The sequence below is a fragment of the Tachypleus tridentatus genome, chromosome 13, assembly GCF_004210375.1.
Source record: "Tachypleus tridentatus isolate NWPU-2018 chromosome 13, ASM421037v1, whole genome shotgun sequence".
NCBI lineage: Eukaryota > Metazoa > Arthropoda > Merostomata > Xiphosura > Limulidae > Tachypleus > Tachypleus tridentatus.
In genome coordinates this window covers 197,323,796-197,341,757 of record NC_134837.1, presented here as the reverse complement: position 1 = coordinate 197,341,757, position 17,962 = coordinate 197,323,796, and the positions used below count along the sequence as shown (strand labels likewise).

General features: G+C 31.4%; 1 protein-coding gene across 5 annotated transcripts in view; it reads right to left on the bottom strand.

Annotated features, from left to right (window-relative positions):
- The window catches only part of LOC143239228 (uncharacterized), a 58,589-nt gene that overhangs the window by 6,505 nt on the left and 34,122 nt on the right, over nucleotides 1-17,962 (bottom strand). For 3 of the 5 annotated variants that reach the window (XM_076480126.1, XM_076480130.1, XM_076480131.1), the window contains 6 exons: nucleotides 16,639-16,670; nucleotides 15,931-16,138; nucleotides 12,395-12,533; nucleotides 11,145-11,242; nucleotides 2,751-2,822; nucleotides 234-1,681 (listed from right to left, as the gene is read on the bottom strand). In XM_076480126.1, coding sequence (XP_076336241.1) covers nucleotides 626-1,681; nucleotides 2,751-2,822; nucleotides 11,145-11,242; nucleotides 12,395-12,533; nucleotides 15,931-16,138; nucleotides 16,639-16,670 — 1,605 coding nt within the window. In that variant the 3' untranslated portion in view covers nucleotides 234-625. Of the gene's footprint in view, nucleotides 1-233; nucleotides 1,682-2,750; nucleotides 2,823-11,144; nucleotides 11,243-12,394; nucleotides 12,534-15,930; nucleotides 16,139-16,638; nucleotides 16,671-17,962 lie in introns of those variants that run through there. The other 2 variants (XM_076480129.1, XM_076480128.1) reach the window with 1 other exon arrangement.

The following is a 17,962-nucleotide window of genomic DNA, read 5'->3' as shown; positions in this document are numbered from 1 at the left end:
GCAACAAAAAATTTAAATCAGAATTGGATTAGGGTTAACTGAATTTATTTTTTTCTTGAGAAACATCTTCGATTTAAATCTAATTACAAAAATATAGTACCTCAAGTTTATTTGCTGCACCATGATAAAGCTGACTGACATTTTTATTATTCATATTTTTATAGTAGATTGATAAAGACCAAGAATTCTTTGATCTTGAGTGGTAGACAAAAGGGAAATTACCAACAACTTCAATGAAGTCACATTATTTTAATAAGAAAAACTGCACTACATTTGTCTGTGGACAAAGGAGACTGAATACAATGCATTATTGGCAAAAATGTTTTGATTTATATGCAATGGGTGTACCTAGTGTGAAAAAAATCCCTGCGATTACAAGTGAAGCTGAAAACAATTTTTCCTATTGGAATAACAAATGGAATGACAAAACAATGGTTGTAAGTGTCCAACTAGATAATTATATTGCATATATACTACAATATTGGATTAACTGCACAGTTTCTCTTTACTCCTCATTGTTTTTAGGAAAATGAACACTGAATTCTCTCAATAGGTATCTGTTAATGATATTGTATTATACACCCATACAAATATTAAACATTCTTATTTAGTTAAAAACCATTAGTTAGTGCTCATGATAATGAGATACAGTTTGTGGGTTATTGGAAGCTGTTAGATAACTTACATGATGTGGAAGTTGATTACACATGCCATTAGCTGGTGGATGAACGAAGGTGGCTCCATCATTTTTACTGTCCACTTCCTCCAAATGTATACAAGCTCCTAAACCATTCATAAGATTAGATGAAAGCACAACTGCATTGCTGGTGTCAAAATCCCCTGTCATTATAGGAGCTCTTGGAGTTTTATTATCACTTACTTTACAGTCTTCCTCTAGCAAACCATCATCAGCTGTTGTAACAAGAGTCTCTGGATCTGTGCTGCTGGCTGAATCAACAGTTAAAGATGTATCATTCATGAAGAGGATCACTTGTTCTCGTGTAGCAGCACTGGGATCAGTTGAGCCATTTACAACTACTACAGAACTGTGTTCTTCATCAGATTCAATATCTAAAGAAACTGTCGGGACAGTTCCAGTATCAGTTTCCTGAGAATGGGAAACACCCTCAGAAACAAGTCTAACAACAGTTTCTGCAGGGGTAGGTGTTGTCACTGAGCTATAAGTCTCTGTTGTCAAAGTAGTACATAAAGGCAGATTGTTAACAGATGGGGAAAAACTAACAGCAAAAGTCTGAGTAGCAGAAGGCAAGCAAGTGGTAAGAAGTGATGAACTCCGGGAAGGAGTTTCATTCAATATGTAATGCACAGAAGGTTGTAGAAGAGGAGTTCCAACAATCAGAGTACTGGTTAAAGAGGTAAGAGCAACACTATTCATCCCAAAAGGTGAAGACGTGACAGATGTCATGGCTGCTGGGCAAGAAAGTGACCTGGTCTTCACTGGAGCCAATCCTGGCCGAGCTTTAATCTGTCTGTTACCACTGCTGAAGAAGTGTGATCTGTTACGGCTGGACTCTAGAACTGCCTGGCAGATCTGATAGGATCGTTCCAGATTGACAGGACCATGCTCAACAATGGATCTAGTTGTTGGGACATTACTAACAGACTGCATAATAGGGATGGAATGTATTGATATAGGAGGTACTAATGACATGATACTGTCCTAAAAAAAGGAAAAGGTACCATGTTTAGTCATGCATGGGGTTCTCACATGCATATCTTTCAGAAAAGTTAATCTAGTTTTTTCTTTATTTATTTTCTTTTCCTCTGTTTTCATACCTAACCTACAAGTTTCTGATCTTTTAAATTTCAGCTCCTTTTTTAACCATAAATAAAAATTGTTAAAGTCTAGTAATTTTTCGTAGTTAAAGGCTAAAAGTGTCAATAAAAGTTAACCCTAGTTCTTGCTATAGTTGTCATTAGTACTTTACTAAAGTTTATTTATTTCAAACCTTAAACTTGGAAAAAAAAATAACAACACACACAAACTATATAAGGTCCTATAATTATCATAATTTAACAGGCTTTCTGACTAAGCTAAGAGTGCATTAAACTAATTCCCTTAGCTGGTTGAGCTGAACTCATTGATAACTACTTTGGATTTGTAGGCTGTATAATTCACAAGCAGTCGTCATAACAAGTTAGCCTATTACAGGAATTAATACATTATCTTTATATTCGTTATAAATAATTTATTAGGTCATGGCCACAGATTTGACTTTCTGGTTTATATTTCAGGTAATAAAGTCAGATTATGTCTTATTAGTATCTATAAAGTTAGTAATTTGCATTAAATCTCTCAACCTCAAGCACAGTGAAAACATTATCTAAGATGTACAATTATGAATGAAAGCCATCATGATATAGAAAAAATGAAGACTGGGAATTTATTTACACACTTCTTTTCAACAAAATAAGGAAATAAAACTTTCACTGCATTAAAATGTTATTATTAACTACTTTCTGATGCCAAGTTTACTAACGTACATTGAAAATAGAGTATTTTCATGAAACTTTACATATAATTCTGTAAGAAAGTCATAACATGAATACTTTTAACTACCTGTATCCAAGGGTTACAGGAAGTTTCCAGGGTACCCACTGCACAATAAGACATCTAGCTTTAACCTTTTTATGATATAGAAGAAAATGACATAGTACACTCTAAATTAACATTAAATTACACACACACCCCTGAGTCTAGTTATTTATAATTATGCAAGTACACTTACCCCTGTAGTGGTTCCCAAACTGAACTTGGAGCTGTGGGAAAGAGTCACTATAGGAACGTGTTGAGGAAGCCCCTAGATTGTACAAAACCTTTATACACTGAATGGAAAACACAAGGTCAAAGTTGGTTACATTAAGATAAAACATTTCTGATAGCTTGAAAACTTAAACAGGTGTGTCAAATATACAGATCCTTTAGATACTGTAGATCTTTTACTGCATGATGTATGAAAATGTAAAGTATTTATTATACTAATGAAGGCAGCAATATATAGCAAAGAAAGCAATATATCTACATCATTAACAAAAGTACAGCTCCTATACAGCTTCCATAAATGATTCAATCAATTTTACTAATTCAACAGGAAGAGAACCACACTACATAAATATTTTAACCAACAAACTAATTACACTGGAAGAGAACCACACCACATAAATGACTGAACCAATTAACTAATTTAACAGGAAGAGAACCACTCTACATAAATGATTGAAGTCTGTGGTATACTAAAGGCTAACATTCCATGTTCATCCATAACCAATGTCACTGCCAGTTCACCTCAACATGATTATCATTTGTCACTCGAAAGATGTCCTTGCAATAACTGATCTAAGTCCAAGTACACAGCTGTATATCCACAGTAATAAGCACAACTTTTGATGGTTTTTGGGTGTGTAACATTGCCATATCTGGTACCTTCATCTTCTAGATAATGTCCCTTCCATTTCCTCATCCATTCAGTTTCCCACATGCTAAAACTGTAACTGTTAATCTGTGTGGTTGCTATTCTATTCAAATAAGAAAATGGTTCAATAACTTATGGACACCCTATATTTTGCTATAGGGTAATTCCATGCCAACTCACCCAGTAAAAATAACTTTTCCCAGTTCTTGTTGTAGATTTTCTTTAACACATTCAAGCAAAAACTTCATTTTGATTCATTCAGACATGCAAAATCCTAAAGCTGTACTGAACTGCTGAATAAATCAAATTGAAGTTTTGCTTAAATGTTTTCAAGGAAATCTGACATGAACTGGGAAGCCCTTGGTGAATTGGCATGGAATGATCTGATATTCTGTAAAAAAAAGTACTTGTGAAAACAAATTATTTATGTACTTCTCACATTATCCATTTTACATTTAGCACAATATTACATGTTAACATTTTTTTGCTTCTAAATTAAAGTAGCAGGATAATACCTCAGTTGAAGTGAACCATCCTTTTAAGTAAATAAATTATTCCCAATTAAGTGACTATATCACACCTCATCTTAAATGACTTTATTATTCTTACCTAAAATTTATGTTATCTTCCACTAGAGTAACTGACATATCCTCAATTTAAAGTGACTGAATTATTCCAAGCAAAGTTAATCCTTTCACGATGGGTCATGGATCAAATGTCTTGCCATCTTGTTTGTGAACTTGCATTCAAAATTTCATTGAACTACTATTTTAGAATTTATTCAATAAGTTTGGAATCAAACTGTAGATTATAATTCAAACTTTAATACTATATATGAGTTAGTTTCTTCATCCAAAAGTAAATATTAAAAGAGCCCATCCAAATATAGATTTTAGTGAATCACATGGTATGTTGAATGCAGCACTGTTTAAAATTAGATGTTTGTGATGCCAAAATACTAAGTTAACATTTTTGTACAAATTAGGAACTCAAATTACTAATATCATCAAGCCAGAATATAAAATAAGAACATCACATATTTTTATTTTGTTGATATATGGTTTATGTACTGAACCAAACACAGTGGCCCATTCACCATTTCCATTTTTAGAAACAGTCCCTTATATACTCTTACTATACTATAAGACCTGTGAATAACCAATCAACAGCTTAGAATGTTCCCAGAGTGGTCTTCTCAGTCATTTTAATTTTTAAAAAGATAACAACATTCTTTCAACTTAAGATTTCAAAGAGGTAGGTTGTGTCTTTAGTCTGCTTGAAGTTTCATTTTTTTTTAAATTTAAATACATTTAAGTAACTATATTGATACTATAGAATTACACTTTAAATTATTAAGCTTAGTAACTAATTATTAACCAAAATATTGGTTATTCAACTGTATACATATATAAAACCTAAATAAAATTATGTTGAATATCCTTCATGTGAAAAATTTTAAAATGCTAAGCAACCTATGTCCAGCAACAACCAAGTACAAAAATCATAGCTAAGATATAATTGTTTGTTTTACTTCTTGATATGTTGTTCTTTATCTTATGAAAATTAATTTTAATAATCTATTTCTAAATAGTAATAATCTATATACATTATAATGTATAATAATTGAAATGTGACTATTTATTACAAAATACTAGTCCATGAAAACACAGCCACGACAGGGAAGCCTTAAAGGTCCGTTTTATATTATTGAATACATTACATGAGTACACATGTATCCTGTCAATGCAAGTTATGTAAATGTTACTGGAAGGTCAATATAATAACAAATAATTAATACATATGTAAATATATAGCATCAGACTTAAGCTACTTAGACTAAACATTTGTATTTTTGTGTTATAATATATAGTCATTCTAGCATGAAAAGAATAAAATTTATATTTACTCCCTAATTTTTTATGATGATTACAAGGTTGGTCAAATGACAGACCCCACATGGTTAGAGTATAGAAAATACCATAAATATATAAAGTCTTACTGAAAACAAACATTTGAAATGTCTTTAGGAGGTTTTAGAGATTATGCAAATAATACTGGAAGTTTCTAGGACAAAGAAGTTTTCTTAATCATAATATGAAATCATATCACTTGGACTAGTAACAAAACAGACTCTATTTTCACAAACAAATCTTTAGTAAAAATATTTCATTAAAAAATCTGATTTTTTGTATACAAAATACTTGTAATTGTTACTAAAAGCCTACCAAATTTTGTGAAGATACACATGCTGTATCAAAAGTTATAGTGTAAAAGTGTAGACAAACTCATGTATATTACACTAAGTCCACAGCAAAATTGTTAATGAGTTATATAGAATTAAACTGACTAAATTATTCCTTCACTTAAATTAGCTTAATTATTCCCCAATTGAAGGACAAAATATTCCTTCACAATTATAGTTATCAGTATATATATATATATGTTCCATAAAACATAACTAAGTGAATATTTAAGAAATATGACCTCTTTCCCTAACTTAAATAACATGTTTTAAATGAACAAATCATCCCTCTCCTTAAAGTGACTGGTACACATCTCCAATTACAGTAACTAAAATTATCTTTAATTAAACTTACTAAACTTACATGCTAGTAATTAAGAGATTTTCCTGGATACTAAAGAAATCTTCAGAACTGTTTTTTACAGAATTGTATATAACAATAACTGCAAGACATGTATGTATGAAATAATATATATTTTCATATTAGCTAAAAAATATCAATAGACATTAAAAAACCAACAACCAAAGTTTTAGGGTTTATATTGCAATAATACTGATAATATTGAAACATTTTCAAATTATGCTGCATTACTTGTTGTTTTACCAACCTTACAACTAAGAAAGCTATGCCTTGAGATCATAAAAAACAACACAGTTTTGCACTGCTATGGATAATGAAGTAAATTATAGAACTACAAATAAGAAATAACAAAAACAATGTTTGCATCATGACATTTAGTATATCCCCGATTCAAAACAACGAATTATTTCAAAAGTAAGTAATCTTTATAAAATTATCTATCAAACACGGTAGCTGCACATTGGAACAGTGGCAAGTCTACAGACATACAATACTAATATCAAGGGTTTGATTCCCTTCAGTAGACACAGAGATAGGCAATGTTGTTTTGCTACCCAAGAACACACACAAAAGAAAGTTAAACACTAGTAATCACAGTAACAGGGACTACGGGAAGTTACTCAAGATATAAGAGGTACCAAGAGAGCTGATCTAAGATATTAGTTTTGATCCATTATTAGATACAATAAATTTTAAACAAAATAGAAGAGGCTGAACTGTAACATCATCAGCTATGTATTCAAGATAATCAATTATACAAAAGTCTTAGTGAAAGAAAACAGTGAATATTAACATATTAATCCTCTTATGTAAGTCACAGCACATGTCATGATGTTTTAGAGTTACATTCAAAAATTGATTAAACTGCATTATTATAATTAAATACAAAAAACCTAGCATCAAAAGGTAACTGTGGAATTGAACTTTAATATTATACAAGTTTTACATCCTTAATTTTATTAAGAAATATTAAAAAATCCTCTATCTCTCCTAGTAATGAGAATTGTGACATTTGTTCTCCAGGTGTTTGTTCTTCTCTAATTTATTTATGACCCCTCTCAGAAGTATGTAATTTAACGTACATTACTCATTATAACAGATTATTCAGGCAAAGTATAATTTTTATATCTTCAATCTTGTTTGTTTACAGAGCCATAAATTATAAAATACCTGTCACATCCTCTCTTTTACTAACTGCTGGTAGTTCTCACTGATATTTTATATGTAACCAATAGAAAGAAACGTTTTGATCTACCAAATGACATATCTTGTTGTTTTATAGTCAGTGGTCTGTCTATTTCACCTCTAGTTTGAAAGTTTTTTCATCAGAATTGAATTGACAAATGTACTTGAATTTTTAAAAGCTATTATTGCATAGTTAGAAAGCCAGAAAAATTATGAAAGTTGCAGGACGTTGTTTACTTTGTCCACATTATTATTCTCAATTCTTAAGTGGTTTAAATGATTGTAACTTATTTAATGCAGTTGTACCATTAGTATAAAAAAGTAATCTTAAGTTTCTTTAACAATTGACAGCAAAAAAAACAAAACCAACCCAGGTAGGTATCATATTTCTTGTTGTTCATATGTATTCATTATTTATTAGTGTAGAAGTAATGAAAACATATATATCAAAAACTTACTGGGTTAGATAAGGTTACATTAGGTAAGATAATGAAAAAATAATTCTTCACAAGGTATGCTCACAATTAGCTTTTGCATTCCATAATTCAATACAGTAACATGAAATACACATTAACCAAGCAATTTACAGCTTGTGTGGTGGGATTATTAGTTAATCACAGTTCAACAGGCAATAGCTACTGTCATGTGAAAAAGTTAGGACACCCCCACATTTATTCCCACTTAAAATGGTTCAACTCACACACAGGTGTATCACACCAGGTGCACATGATTAGAAGATCGTTACTCAGCATTTTGAATGAGGCTTGCCCTATTTATACTTCAGACATTTAGTTTGGTGTGTTCCTGACTGTTGAAGTGAGAGTGAGTACCATGGTGAGAGCAAAAGAGTTGTCTGAGGCCTTCAGAAAGAAAATTGTAGCAGCTTATGACTCTGGTAAGATCCCAAAAGATTTTGAAATCAGCCATTCCACTGTCTAGAAAATAGTCAACAGGTGGAGGGCTTTCAAAACAACTGCCAACATGCCCAGGTCTGGTTGTCCAAGTAAGTTCGCCCCTAGAGCAGACCACAAGAAGCTAAAAGAGGTCTCCAAACACCCTAAAATCTCATCGCGGGCCCTACAGCAGGCTCTGGCTACTGTTGATGTGAAAGTGCATGCCTCTACAATCAGAAAGAGACTGCACAAGTTAAACTTGCATGGGAGGTGTGCAAGGAAGAAACCTTTGCTCTCTAAGAGAAACATCAAGGCCAGACTGAAGTTTGCCAGAGAGAATGTAGACAAAAACCACGACTTCTGGAATAATGTTTTTTGGACAAATGAGTCCAAAATTGAATTATTTGGACACCAGAACAGAGGACATGTTCGGTGTAAACCAAGTACAGCATTCCAGGAAAAGAACCTCATACCAACTGTGAAGCATGGAGGTGGAAGTGTCATGGTTTAGGGATGCTTTGCTGCAGCAGGACCTGGACAGCTCACAATCATAGAATCCACCATGAATTCTACTGTGTATCAGAAGGTGCTTGAGGATCATGTGAGACTATCTGTACGAAAATTAAAGCTGAAGCAAAACTGGATCCTGCAACATGACAATGACCTAAAACATACCAGTAAATCCACCAAGGACTGGCTGAAAACTAAGAAATGGGGAGTCCTGAAATGGCCCGAGTCAAAGCCCAGATCTTAATCAAATTGAGATGCTGTGGGATGACTTGAAACAGGCTGTACATGCAAGAAACCCCTCAAACATCTCACAGCTGACAGAATTCTGCATTGAGGAGTGGGGCAAACTTTCTTCAGACTGATGTCAGAGACTGGTAGATGGCTACAAAAAGCATCTCACTGCAGTTATTTCAGCCAAAGGGAGAAACACTAGCTATAAGGGGTAGGGTGTCCTGACTTTTTCCTCTGATAGAATATGCATTCTTGTAGCATTACATTTACTGAAGATTTTGAAAAGTCTTTTCTTCAGTTTTAATTGTTTAGTTATATTCCTATAATCTCTCAGTATTGTTAAAATTGAGATTAAATATCTATATACCAAAAATGTTACAAAAATACACAGGCTTTCATAGGGTGTCCTAACTTTTTCACATGACTGTATAACATTATGAGCTTTAAACTATTTAGAATAAACAACTGTAGTTTTATGTTACAGTTTGCAAGCATTCCAGAAATAAGAAAAGATAACTTAAATTTATTTCATATAATTTTGGTGATTATGAGGTTGGTTAAATTGACTTAATGGGTATAGAATTAGGGCAGATAAAATATAAAGTTGTGTTGAAAAATAAAGTTTGATATTTATTTATAAGATTTCAGAGATTACACAAAAGAAATTTTCTAAAAACACTTTTCTTTAATAGAAAATTAATCATAACATTAGAATCACTTTGAGCTCAGAACAGCCAATGGAAGCAAAAATACTCAACTCTTTTATGGTGTGGGTGAATTCCATTCAGCCTGTGTTCCACAAAGTAACCTTACAGCAATTATTCTATAACTTTTTAAAATGTACAGGTATCTTCATGAAATTCTGGGCATTATGAGTTAACATTACAATGCATTCACACACAAGTATCAAATTTTTAAATTAAGTTTCACATTTTTTTCACCATTTATTTGCTCATGCATTTTTTTACTTTCAAATTTTGACTCTCCAACATGCAAAGTAATTTTGATTATAAGTTAAAAATACATTTATGCATCAGAAAATTTTTAAATTTCATGTGTAAAATTTCTATAACTACCTAACATCCTATAAATAATTATCAAACATTTTTAAGGAAAAATCATTGTATTTTATCTGTGATTTTCACTGCTGTATTTCTATTTGGGTATAATTAAATCAGCTAATCTCCTAACCAATATACAAAAATAGGATATTGATAAAATTACACTTTTTTTCATTCTGGAATTACAAAGAATTATAACATGAAACCACAAACGTTTAGTATAAATAGCTTAAATCTCATAACATTATACATGTATAAAATGTATTATTTTTATCTTATTAACCCTTTCAGCAATGTCTAATTATCATCACATGAGTTGAATGATGCAACATATATGCACTGATGTTACCATATCAAATAATATAAAACTATAAAACTGACATTTACAAAGTGACCTGTCTTGACTGTGTTTGTTTGTTTGTTTTGAATTTCATGCAAACCTACATGTGGGCTATCTGCACTAACTGTCCCTACTTTAGCAGTGTAAAATTAGCAGAAAGCAGCTCATCATCACTACCCATTGCCAATCCTTGGGCTATTCTTTTACCTACAAATAGTGGATTTGACCATTACTTTATAATGATCCCATGGCTGAAAAAGCAGACATGTTTGGTGTGATGAGAATTTGAACCCTACACCTTTGGATTACAAGTCAAGTGCCCAAACCACCTGGCCATGCCATGGCTGTGTTGTATTGGACCAGTATTTTGTATTAAACAGTAAATGAAGTACAGAAAGCAGTTATGTCTTCTAATTATAAACTTCATGTTCATTTAATGTTTGCCATAAGTTGCTAAGCCTTATCAAATGTTACATGTGAAAGATGTAAAACAACATAATTTTGTTTAGGTTTAAAATAATGAAAAAATAAAAATTACTATGTCAGTACCACAGAATTTCACTATAATTTATTAGACTTAGTAACCAAGTTATATTTGAGTCTAAAAAAATATGTTTTTTTTACCTCAATAATGTCTTACCACTTGGAACCTACCATGAAAAAAAAGTTGTCCATGTAAGTACTCTTTGTGCAGACTTAGAAAACCATGTAGGAGATATTTTGAGCTTTCAATCTGTTATTCATGTGTTGTAGACAGAAATAGGTGTACTTAAGAAAGTACTTTCAGCACTATAACATTGTGAACTGAATTAAGTTGAAAATTCAGCATCTAAATTTGATATACTACTGTTCAACTGAAATAAGCAAAAACAAAATCTCTGACTTACAGACTGAGAATTTTCTTCTTTACATGAAAGCGTGGTGACAAAGACAGCCTGAGAGGCAGATACAGCGAGTTCTTCACTTGGAATACTAATTAGCGTGGCTAAAAGAGATTACAATTGATCAAAATTAACCCTCACAGTAAATGCAATGTTATCGACATTTGTAAACACTAAGTAAACATAATTTACATTTAAATTCCTCTTCCCCCAGACAAAAGAAAACTTCATTTATAAAGATGCATAGAGTGATGCTACCAAAATACCATCCATAATGTAAGATAACACCATACTAAAACAACAGTAACAGTTACCCACAAAAACATGTCATGACATTAAAATTTCATTCCCTGGTATTCAATGAAAAGATACATGTCCAAAATCACCTTAAATACATGGTTAGCAAAACCTGAAGTACAAAATCTTTATACATTATCCAAGATAAAAATTATCTAACAAATTTTAGCTTCTAGAACAACAGTTTTAAGAAATCCTACCAACAGTCAGTTCTCATCAACTGAACACACTATCACTACTACATTACTTTTGAAACAAGTATTTGATAGTACTAACAAACTACGAAGCACATAAGTGAATTACAAAAGGAAATACTGAGAAAGAGGTGAAATAAGAGAAGTAAACCCTCACTAAATAAAAACAACAAACTTTAGTTTCCTTTCCCAGTCTAAATAATTATCCCCCAATGTACATGCTTTAACATTTCCAAAATATTAAGGTGTATCTGAACCTAAAAACGAGCAAATGTCCATAACTTTAAAACTGTTTTAAACTTTTTCTAGTAACTTCTAATAAATGGAATAACCATTTTTATAATAAAATTATAAAAACCCTATAATCCACACAAATGTCGAAACAAATGACAAGCTAATCTACCTAAGAACCACAATGCTCACCATATGACATCACCTTCTCGTGACTGCTACAAACTGGTTAGAATGTCAAAACACATGAAGAACTAATCTATCTCAGAATTATTGTGCTAACAACAACAAACCACATTCTCGGTTTTTTTTTTCAAACTGGCTAAAAAAAAGCTACAAACTCCAACATCACTTTAGCGCTGTTTTTTCTAAACTTCGTAAGAGCTTTTTTTTCCATTATCAGAGAAGTCCATTCCTTTCATTAATTTAGATTTAATTTTGGTAAAATACCCTCAAACACAGAGTTCAACAAGCACAAGCACTGCATTCAATTTTCATTAGTCAAGGTTACTTTATTTTTGCAATGATACTCACCTGTTGGTTTGGGAGCAATTGGAAGAATACAGGTTTTCTGTTTTTTGATCGGTGAAGCTTCTGTTTCGGAAGCCATCTTCGTTGGCCTTTTGAGGGGTGATGGTCCATTTGTCACTTCTGTAGGAGGTGTCACTTTGTTCTAAATATAAATTTTAATTCTGCATTTAAGCTAAACATTACTCTTTAAAGCAAATGACATAAACATTGGGAGAAACACTGAAAGTATGTTTAAAATTATCAAGTGGAGTTATGTGGAATTATTCTAAATAACAATACGACTAATGCTGTTAATACAATAAATAAAGCATTTTGTAAAGCACCAAGTCAATATTTAATAAAATACATGGTAAGTAGAATGTTAGAATTACAAATAACTTAGAAAATGAAAAACAAACAAAAATATATGTAGAGAACAATGAAGATTTCAGAATGTTAACTCATTAGGTTGACTATAGTATACAAAGAAACAGATGAAGCCCACAAAAGTAAGTGTGATCAAAAGAACTAGTAATAACAACAGAAAACAAATGATGAACAATAATTTAGATACCCCTAACACATTTTGGTCAACAACAAGAAAGCTTAGAAAACCAACAAAAGCACAAAACCACCTAATAATAAGAATAAAGATAAAATACTTGACATTAGAAAAAGGTAGAGGAGAAACAAATACAAGTGGTATAGAAACCTTGCTTGGAAATAATAAGCTTTCAAGATGTTCAAATGTTATAAAACTTTCATCAGGTAGAAAGCATCTTGTATTAATGTTATAACCTACAAAATACTTAAATTATGGATTCACACTAAAAGGCCAAATTTGTGAAAAGATTTGTTTGATTTTCAATACAGGCAAATTTCTTGAACAACTGAGAGAAGTATGTGTATCAGTTATTCAAAAAAGATTATGTGAATGGTCTTGGACGAGTATATAAAAAATATTTCTTAGTCTGATGAAAACATTTTTAAAACACATCAAGAACTTAAGGATAAACGTGAAACTGTATGCAAGAAAAAATCTTGTTTGGTTTGTTTGAAATTAAGTGCAAAGCTACACAAGGAACTATCTATGCTCTGCTCACCATGGGTATCAAAACCCAGTTTCTAGTGGTGGTGTTATAATAGGAAACATTTAGAATGTTATAGTATATATGAATACTGAAACTAAACAATATATAGAAAATCAAAATAAATACGTTTCTTAAAAGTGAAGTTAGCATAATGAAGGAGTCTTAAGATTTAACAGCATTATCTTAATAAGAGGTAGGCACAACAAAGTGATTTATTCATGGTGGAACATATATGAACACACAAAAAATGTTCTACAAAAATACATGAAACTGAGTGAAACACCACAATCTCAATAGGTGAAAAGAAGACAGTACATTTCTGAAGATGAGAGACCAAAATCCACTGAAGATGACATGTGTGGGTACACACTGAAATAGAATGATACTCGCATGAAAAGTACCACCTCCTCCCAAAAAAAAAACTTTGTGCAGGAAATGAAAGAGACACTCGTGAAGGATTGTTTGAAACATCAAGAAGTGTTCAAAATGTGGGAGCGGCAGTAATACTATTGAATGACTCTTGTGAAGGATTGTTTGAAACATCAAGAAGTGTTCAAAACATGGGAGCAGCAGTAATACCATGACTCTTGTGAAGGATTGTTTAAAACATCAAATGAAAGAGACTCTCGTGAAGGATTGTTTAAAACATCAAGAAGTGTTCAAAACTTGGGAGCAGCAGTAATACCATTGGATGACTCTTGTGAAGGATTGTTTAAAACATCAAGTGTTCAAAACGTGGGAGCAGCAGTAATATCATGGGATGACTCTTGTGAAGGATTGTTTAAAACATCAACAAGTGTTCAAAACTTGGGAGCAGCAGTAATATCATTGGACGACTCTTGTGAAGGATTGTTTAAAACTTCAAGAAGTGTTGTGTTCTAAACATTGGAGCAGCAGTAATATCATTGGACGACTCTTGTGAAGGATTGTTTAAACCATCAAGAAGTGTTCAAAATGTGAGAGCAGCAGTAATACCATTGGATGACTCTTGTGAAGGATTGTTTAAAACATCAAGTGTTCAAAATGTGGAAGCACAAATCCATAATCAACAAAACTAATGTCATGGTTGTCCACTTCTGTAAAATATTTAGAAAACAGTTATTATTATTATTAGTTAGAAAATAAGCAATGGACAGCGATGATGCATGGGTCTAATGATCACCTTGAAAAGTACTGGACAAAACCCTTATGGTGGATTAAATAACAGCAAAGGTCAATCAGACATGTGTTATAAAAGTACAAAGTCAATTAAAAGAAAATCAAATTGAAGGTAATTCAAATAAAGTTCAAATTAATAAGTTTAAAATTTAGTATTAGTCTTTCACGTAATAAAGAACATTAAAAAAAAGAAGACTACACAGTGAACAGTAACAAAAGGTTAAAACAATAAACTCTAAAAGTCTTAGAAAATCTAATGAAAAACAATGTTTGAAAAGAAGCAGGAGAGAAGAAGTCTATTGTCACACACTAGTTCTTAAGGGATGACTGTGCATAAAAGATGTATCACCCTCATACTGGTGGAGGGCAATGGTATAATGATGATTACATGACAGACTGGCACAATTCACACTGACAGGTGTAGGGGGAGTGGAGTTTCATTCAAGGCTTGTGGCATGTGCAGTAAATTACAAAGTAGTGCATGCAAGGTAATACCTCCTTGTGGTATAGCATTTATAAAATGGTAAGTAAAGCATTTAGTGTTTAAAACTGCACTTGTCTTCGTTCATGAGCCCTTTGTTTTGTGGAAGATTTTAGTTTTACTACTAGACATCGGTGCAATTGAATTAAAATGATGATAAATTTGTTCATTGAATAAAAAATAAGTTTTACAACACAAAATTTAAATATTTAGTAATCAATGTGTTATTATTCACAATAATCTAAATCACTTTCATTTCACGTTCGTATCTAATATTAGGGTACAAAACTATTTTTGAAGAAATTTGTGAACAATCTCTCTATCACTACCACTAACTGCATTTAAGAAAAGGTAACAGGATATCCAAATTTACTTCACTGTTCTATAGCTAGTTTAAAATATCAAAACCAGAGAATCCAGAAAAATGTAGGAAGATTTATTTACAAATTACTTTAATTCCATACAATCATGTGTACACAACATGAACATTTATCTTTCCTAAGCTCACTAATTACTTCTTCTTTCTCTTTTTATCCTATTGAAAAGTTCAAAAAAATTCATTAACATAAGTAATATAAAGAACAGAATTTTCAGTTGTCACTTTCCATAAAATGTTGCCATGTCCTGTAGATATTTAAAAGCCCTATTATTGTATAATACTTCTTTCACTCTTTAAACACAAAAGTCACTATCCTTATGGGTTCTGTATATAATCAATTATTCCATAACTAGAAAAAAAGAAAGATTACACTGATGGTAATGAAATGAAATGTACAGGGGATGGTAAAAATATTAATAATTCAGGTTACTCAAGAGACTATTTGTTTTACCTGAAGAGGGGTTGTTAGTCCACTAGAGATAGTTACTCCTGTTGACCGATGCTTTAGAATGACAGGCACAAGACGGTTCTTTTTAACACCTGTTTTGATTTTAATAGTTGGTATGTGTTTACTGGTTGTATTCGATGATGCCAGCAGCGAAGAGGTTCCCATCCGAAAAGAGGAGGATTTCCCTTGATCAGTAATGTCAGGAATGTTTCTGAAGATCAAACATTAAACTATTTATTTAGCTTACTGAAAAAAAATGAGTTACTGGAATAACTAACTCATATTTCACTTACAAATATTCACTACACTCTCAAATTATTTTTAGAAATTTTCATTTTGTTTTAACAACCAACAAATAACTTGTGCTACTTTCAACAACACAGGAAGCATTTATATGTAACAACACATTACTGTTGTCTTTTACAGTTATTTTTAAACTTACAAATTTGTGAGTTATATAAAGTACCTAGAAAGTTGAATCACATAAATGTAAAAGTATTTTAAAAAACACTAAGACTTCCCATACATTCAACAGTTTAACAAAATATAAAATGAATAACCTTAGAAATCTGATGTGAAAATTCAAACAAATTATAATTTCCCACATTACTGTTACAAAATGTAGCTCAAAAACAAAGTTACTTCACCAGCTTGATTTTAGTAAAATATACCTTTAGGCAATAAATGTAATTTCTATTTAATTATACTTACTTTTTGCCCCAAACAGGTTCAAAATGTTTCAACTGGAAATAAACAAAACTAGAGTAAACATTGTTTTATTTTAATTCATTATTTAAAAAAAAATATTAGCCAGATTAAATGTTTACAAAAGAAAATACTATGAAAAGCCAAGAAAGAAAAAGTAAAGCCTAAAATAACAGATGTTACTAAAACTAACATGCAAATATTAATTAACAAATACTGAAAGACAAATAAACAGGTAAAAAAACTGTCCTTTTGGACTTAGTCTATTTTCAAATTTATGAACTTAAGTTGTTTGAAATACAGATAATTCAAATTCATTCACATAAAGTTGAAAATCAGTGTTACAAAACTATTTAAGACAGCAAAAGATAACATAAGTTATAAATGATAAAATTCAGTAACAGAATTAGCACTGTCAAGATGGAATACAGTGAACTCAAATCAGACATGAAAATCTACATCAGACTGCACTAGTGCTACCTCAAGCATCAGAAATTCTAAACCATCAACATAACCATCATTTACATTTTCTCTCTATAACCCAAAGTAATTTTTTTTAACTGTTTTGTATGTCTGTGGTGAATAAATGGCACTTATTTAATTTGTTTAAGCTTTACAATAAAGACTTAGTTACACCTGGCACACTAATGTATTACATTTGACAGACAACAGTGAATCTTCAGTTCATTACACTATGCTTCAAACTAATAACCAAGACAACCATAAACCAACTTTTACTTGAACCGGAATTTCCTACAAACATATCTATAAGCCAAATATAATTGCAAGATAAAAACCTAAGTAATGTATTGACTTATAACATGAAGACTTTCAGAACTTGTAAACTGTGACATCCAAAAGTGGTGTTACACTAGACATTAGTTTATACCTTCTATGGTAATGTAAAACTATCAGTGCCAACTGCAAGTAGAAGTATAAAACTCATTAATATTAAATACTCCTCACTCTAAAATGTGTAAAGTTTCAAAGATTTACAAAGGTGCCAACCATCAATAATTATTCAAAACATATACTGTGCTTAGAAAAAAAAAGCTGTTAGATTTTTGCTAACGTCAGAAAACAGTGCCAAATGAAAAAATAATATTTGGTTTACATAAAATATGTACACAAGTTTTCTTGTTGTTTCAGACATAAAACTAAAACCTTGCAAGACACTATAATCTGTACATTTACACCTCATACCCCACACACAGTATTTTTAGGAATGGTCTTGGTATCAATCGGGTATGTCTTTCATATAATTTTGGTCCTTATTGATTTTTTGATAACAAAGAAAACCAACCACAGGAATAATATGGAAATACGTTAT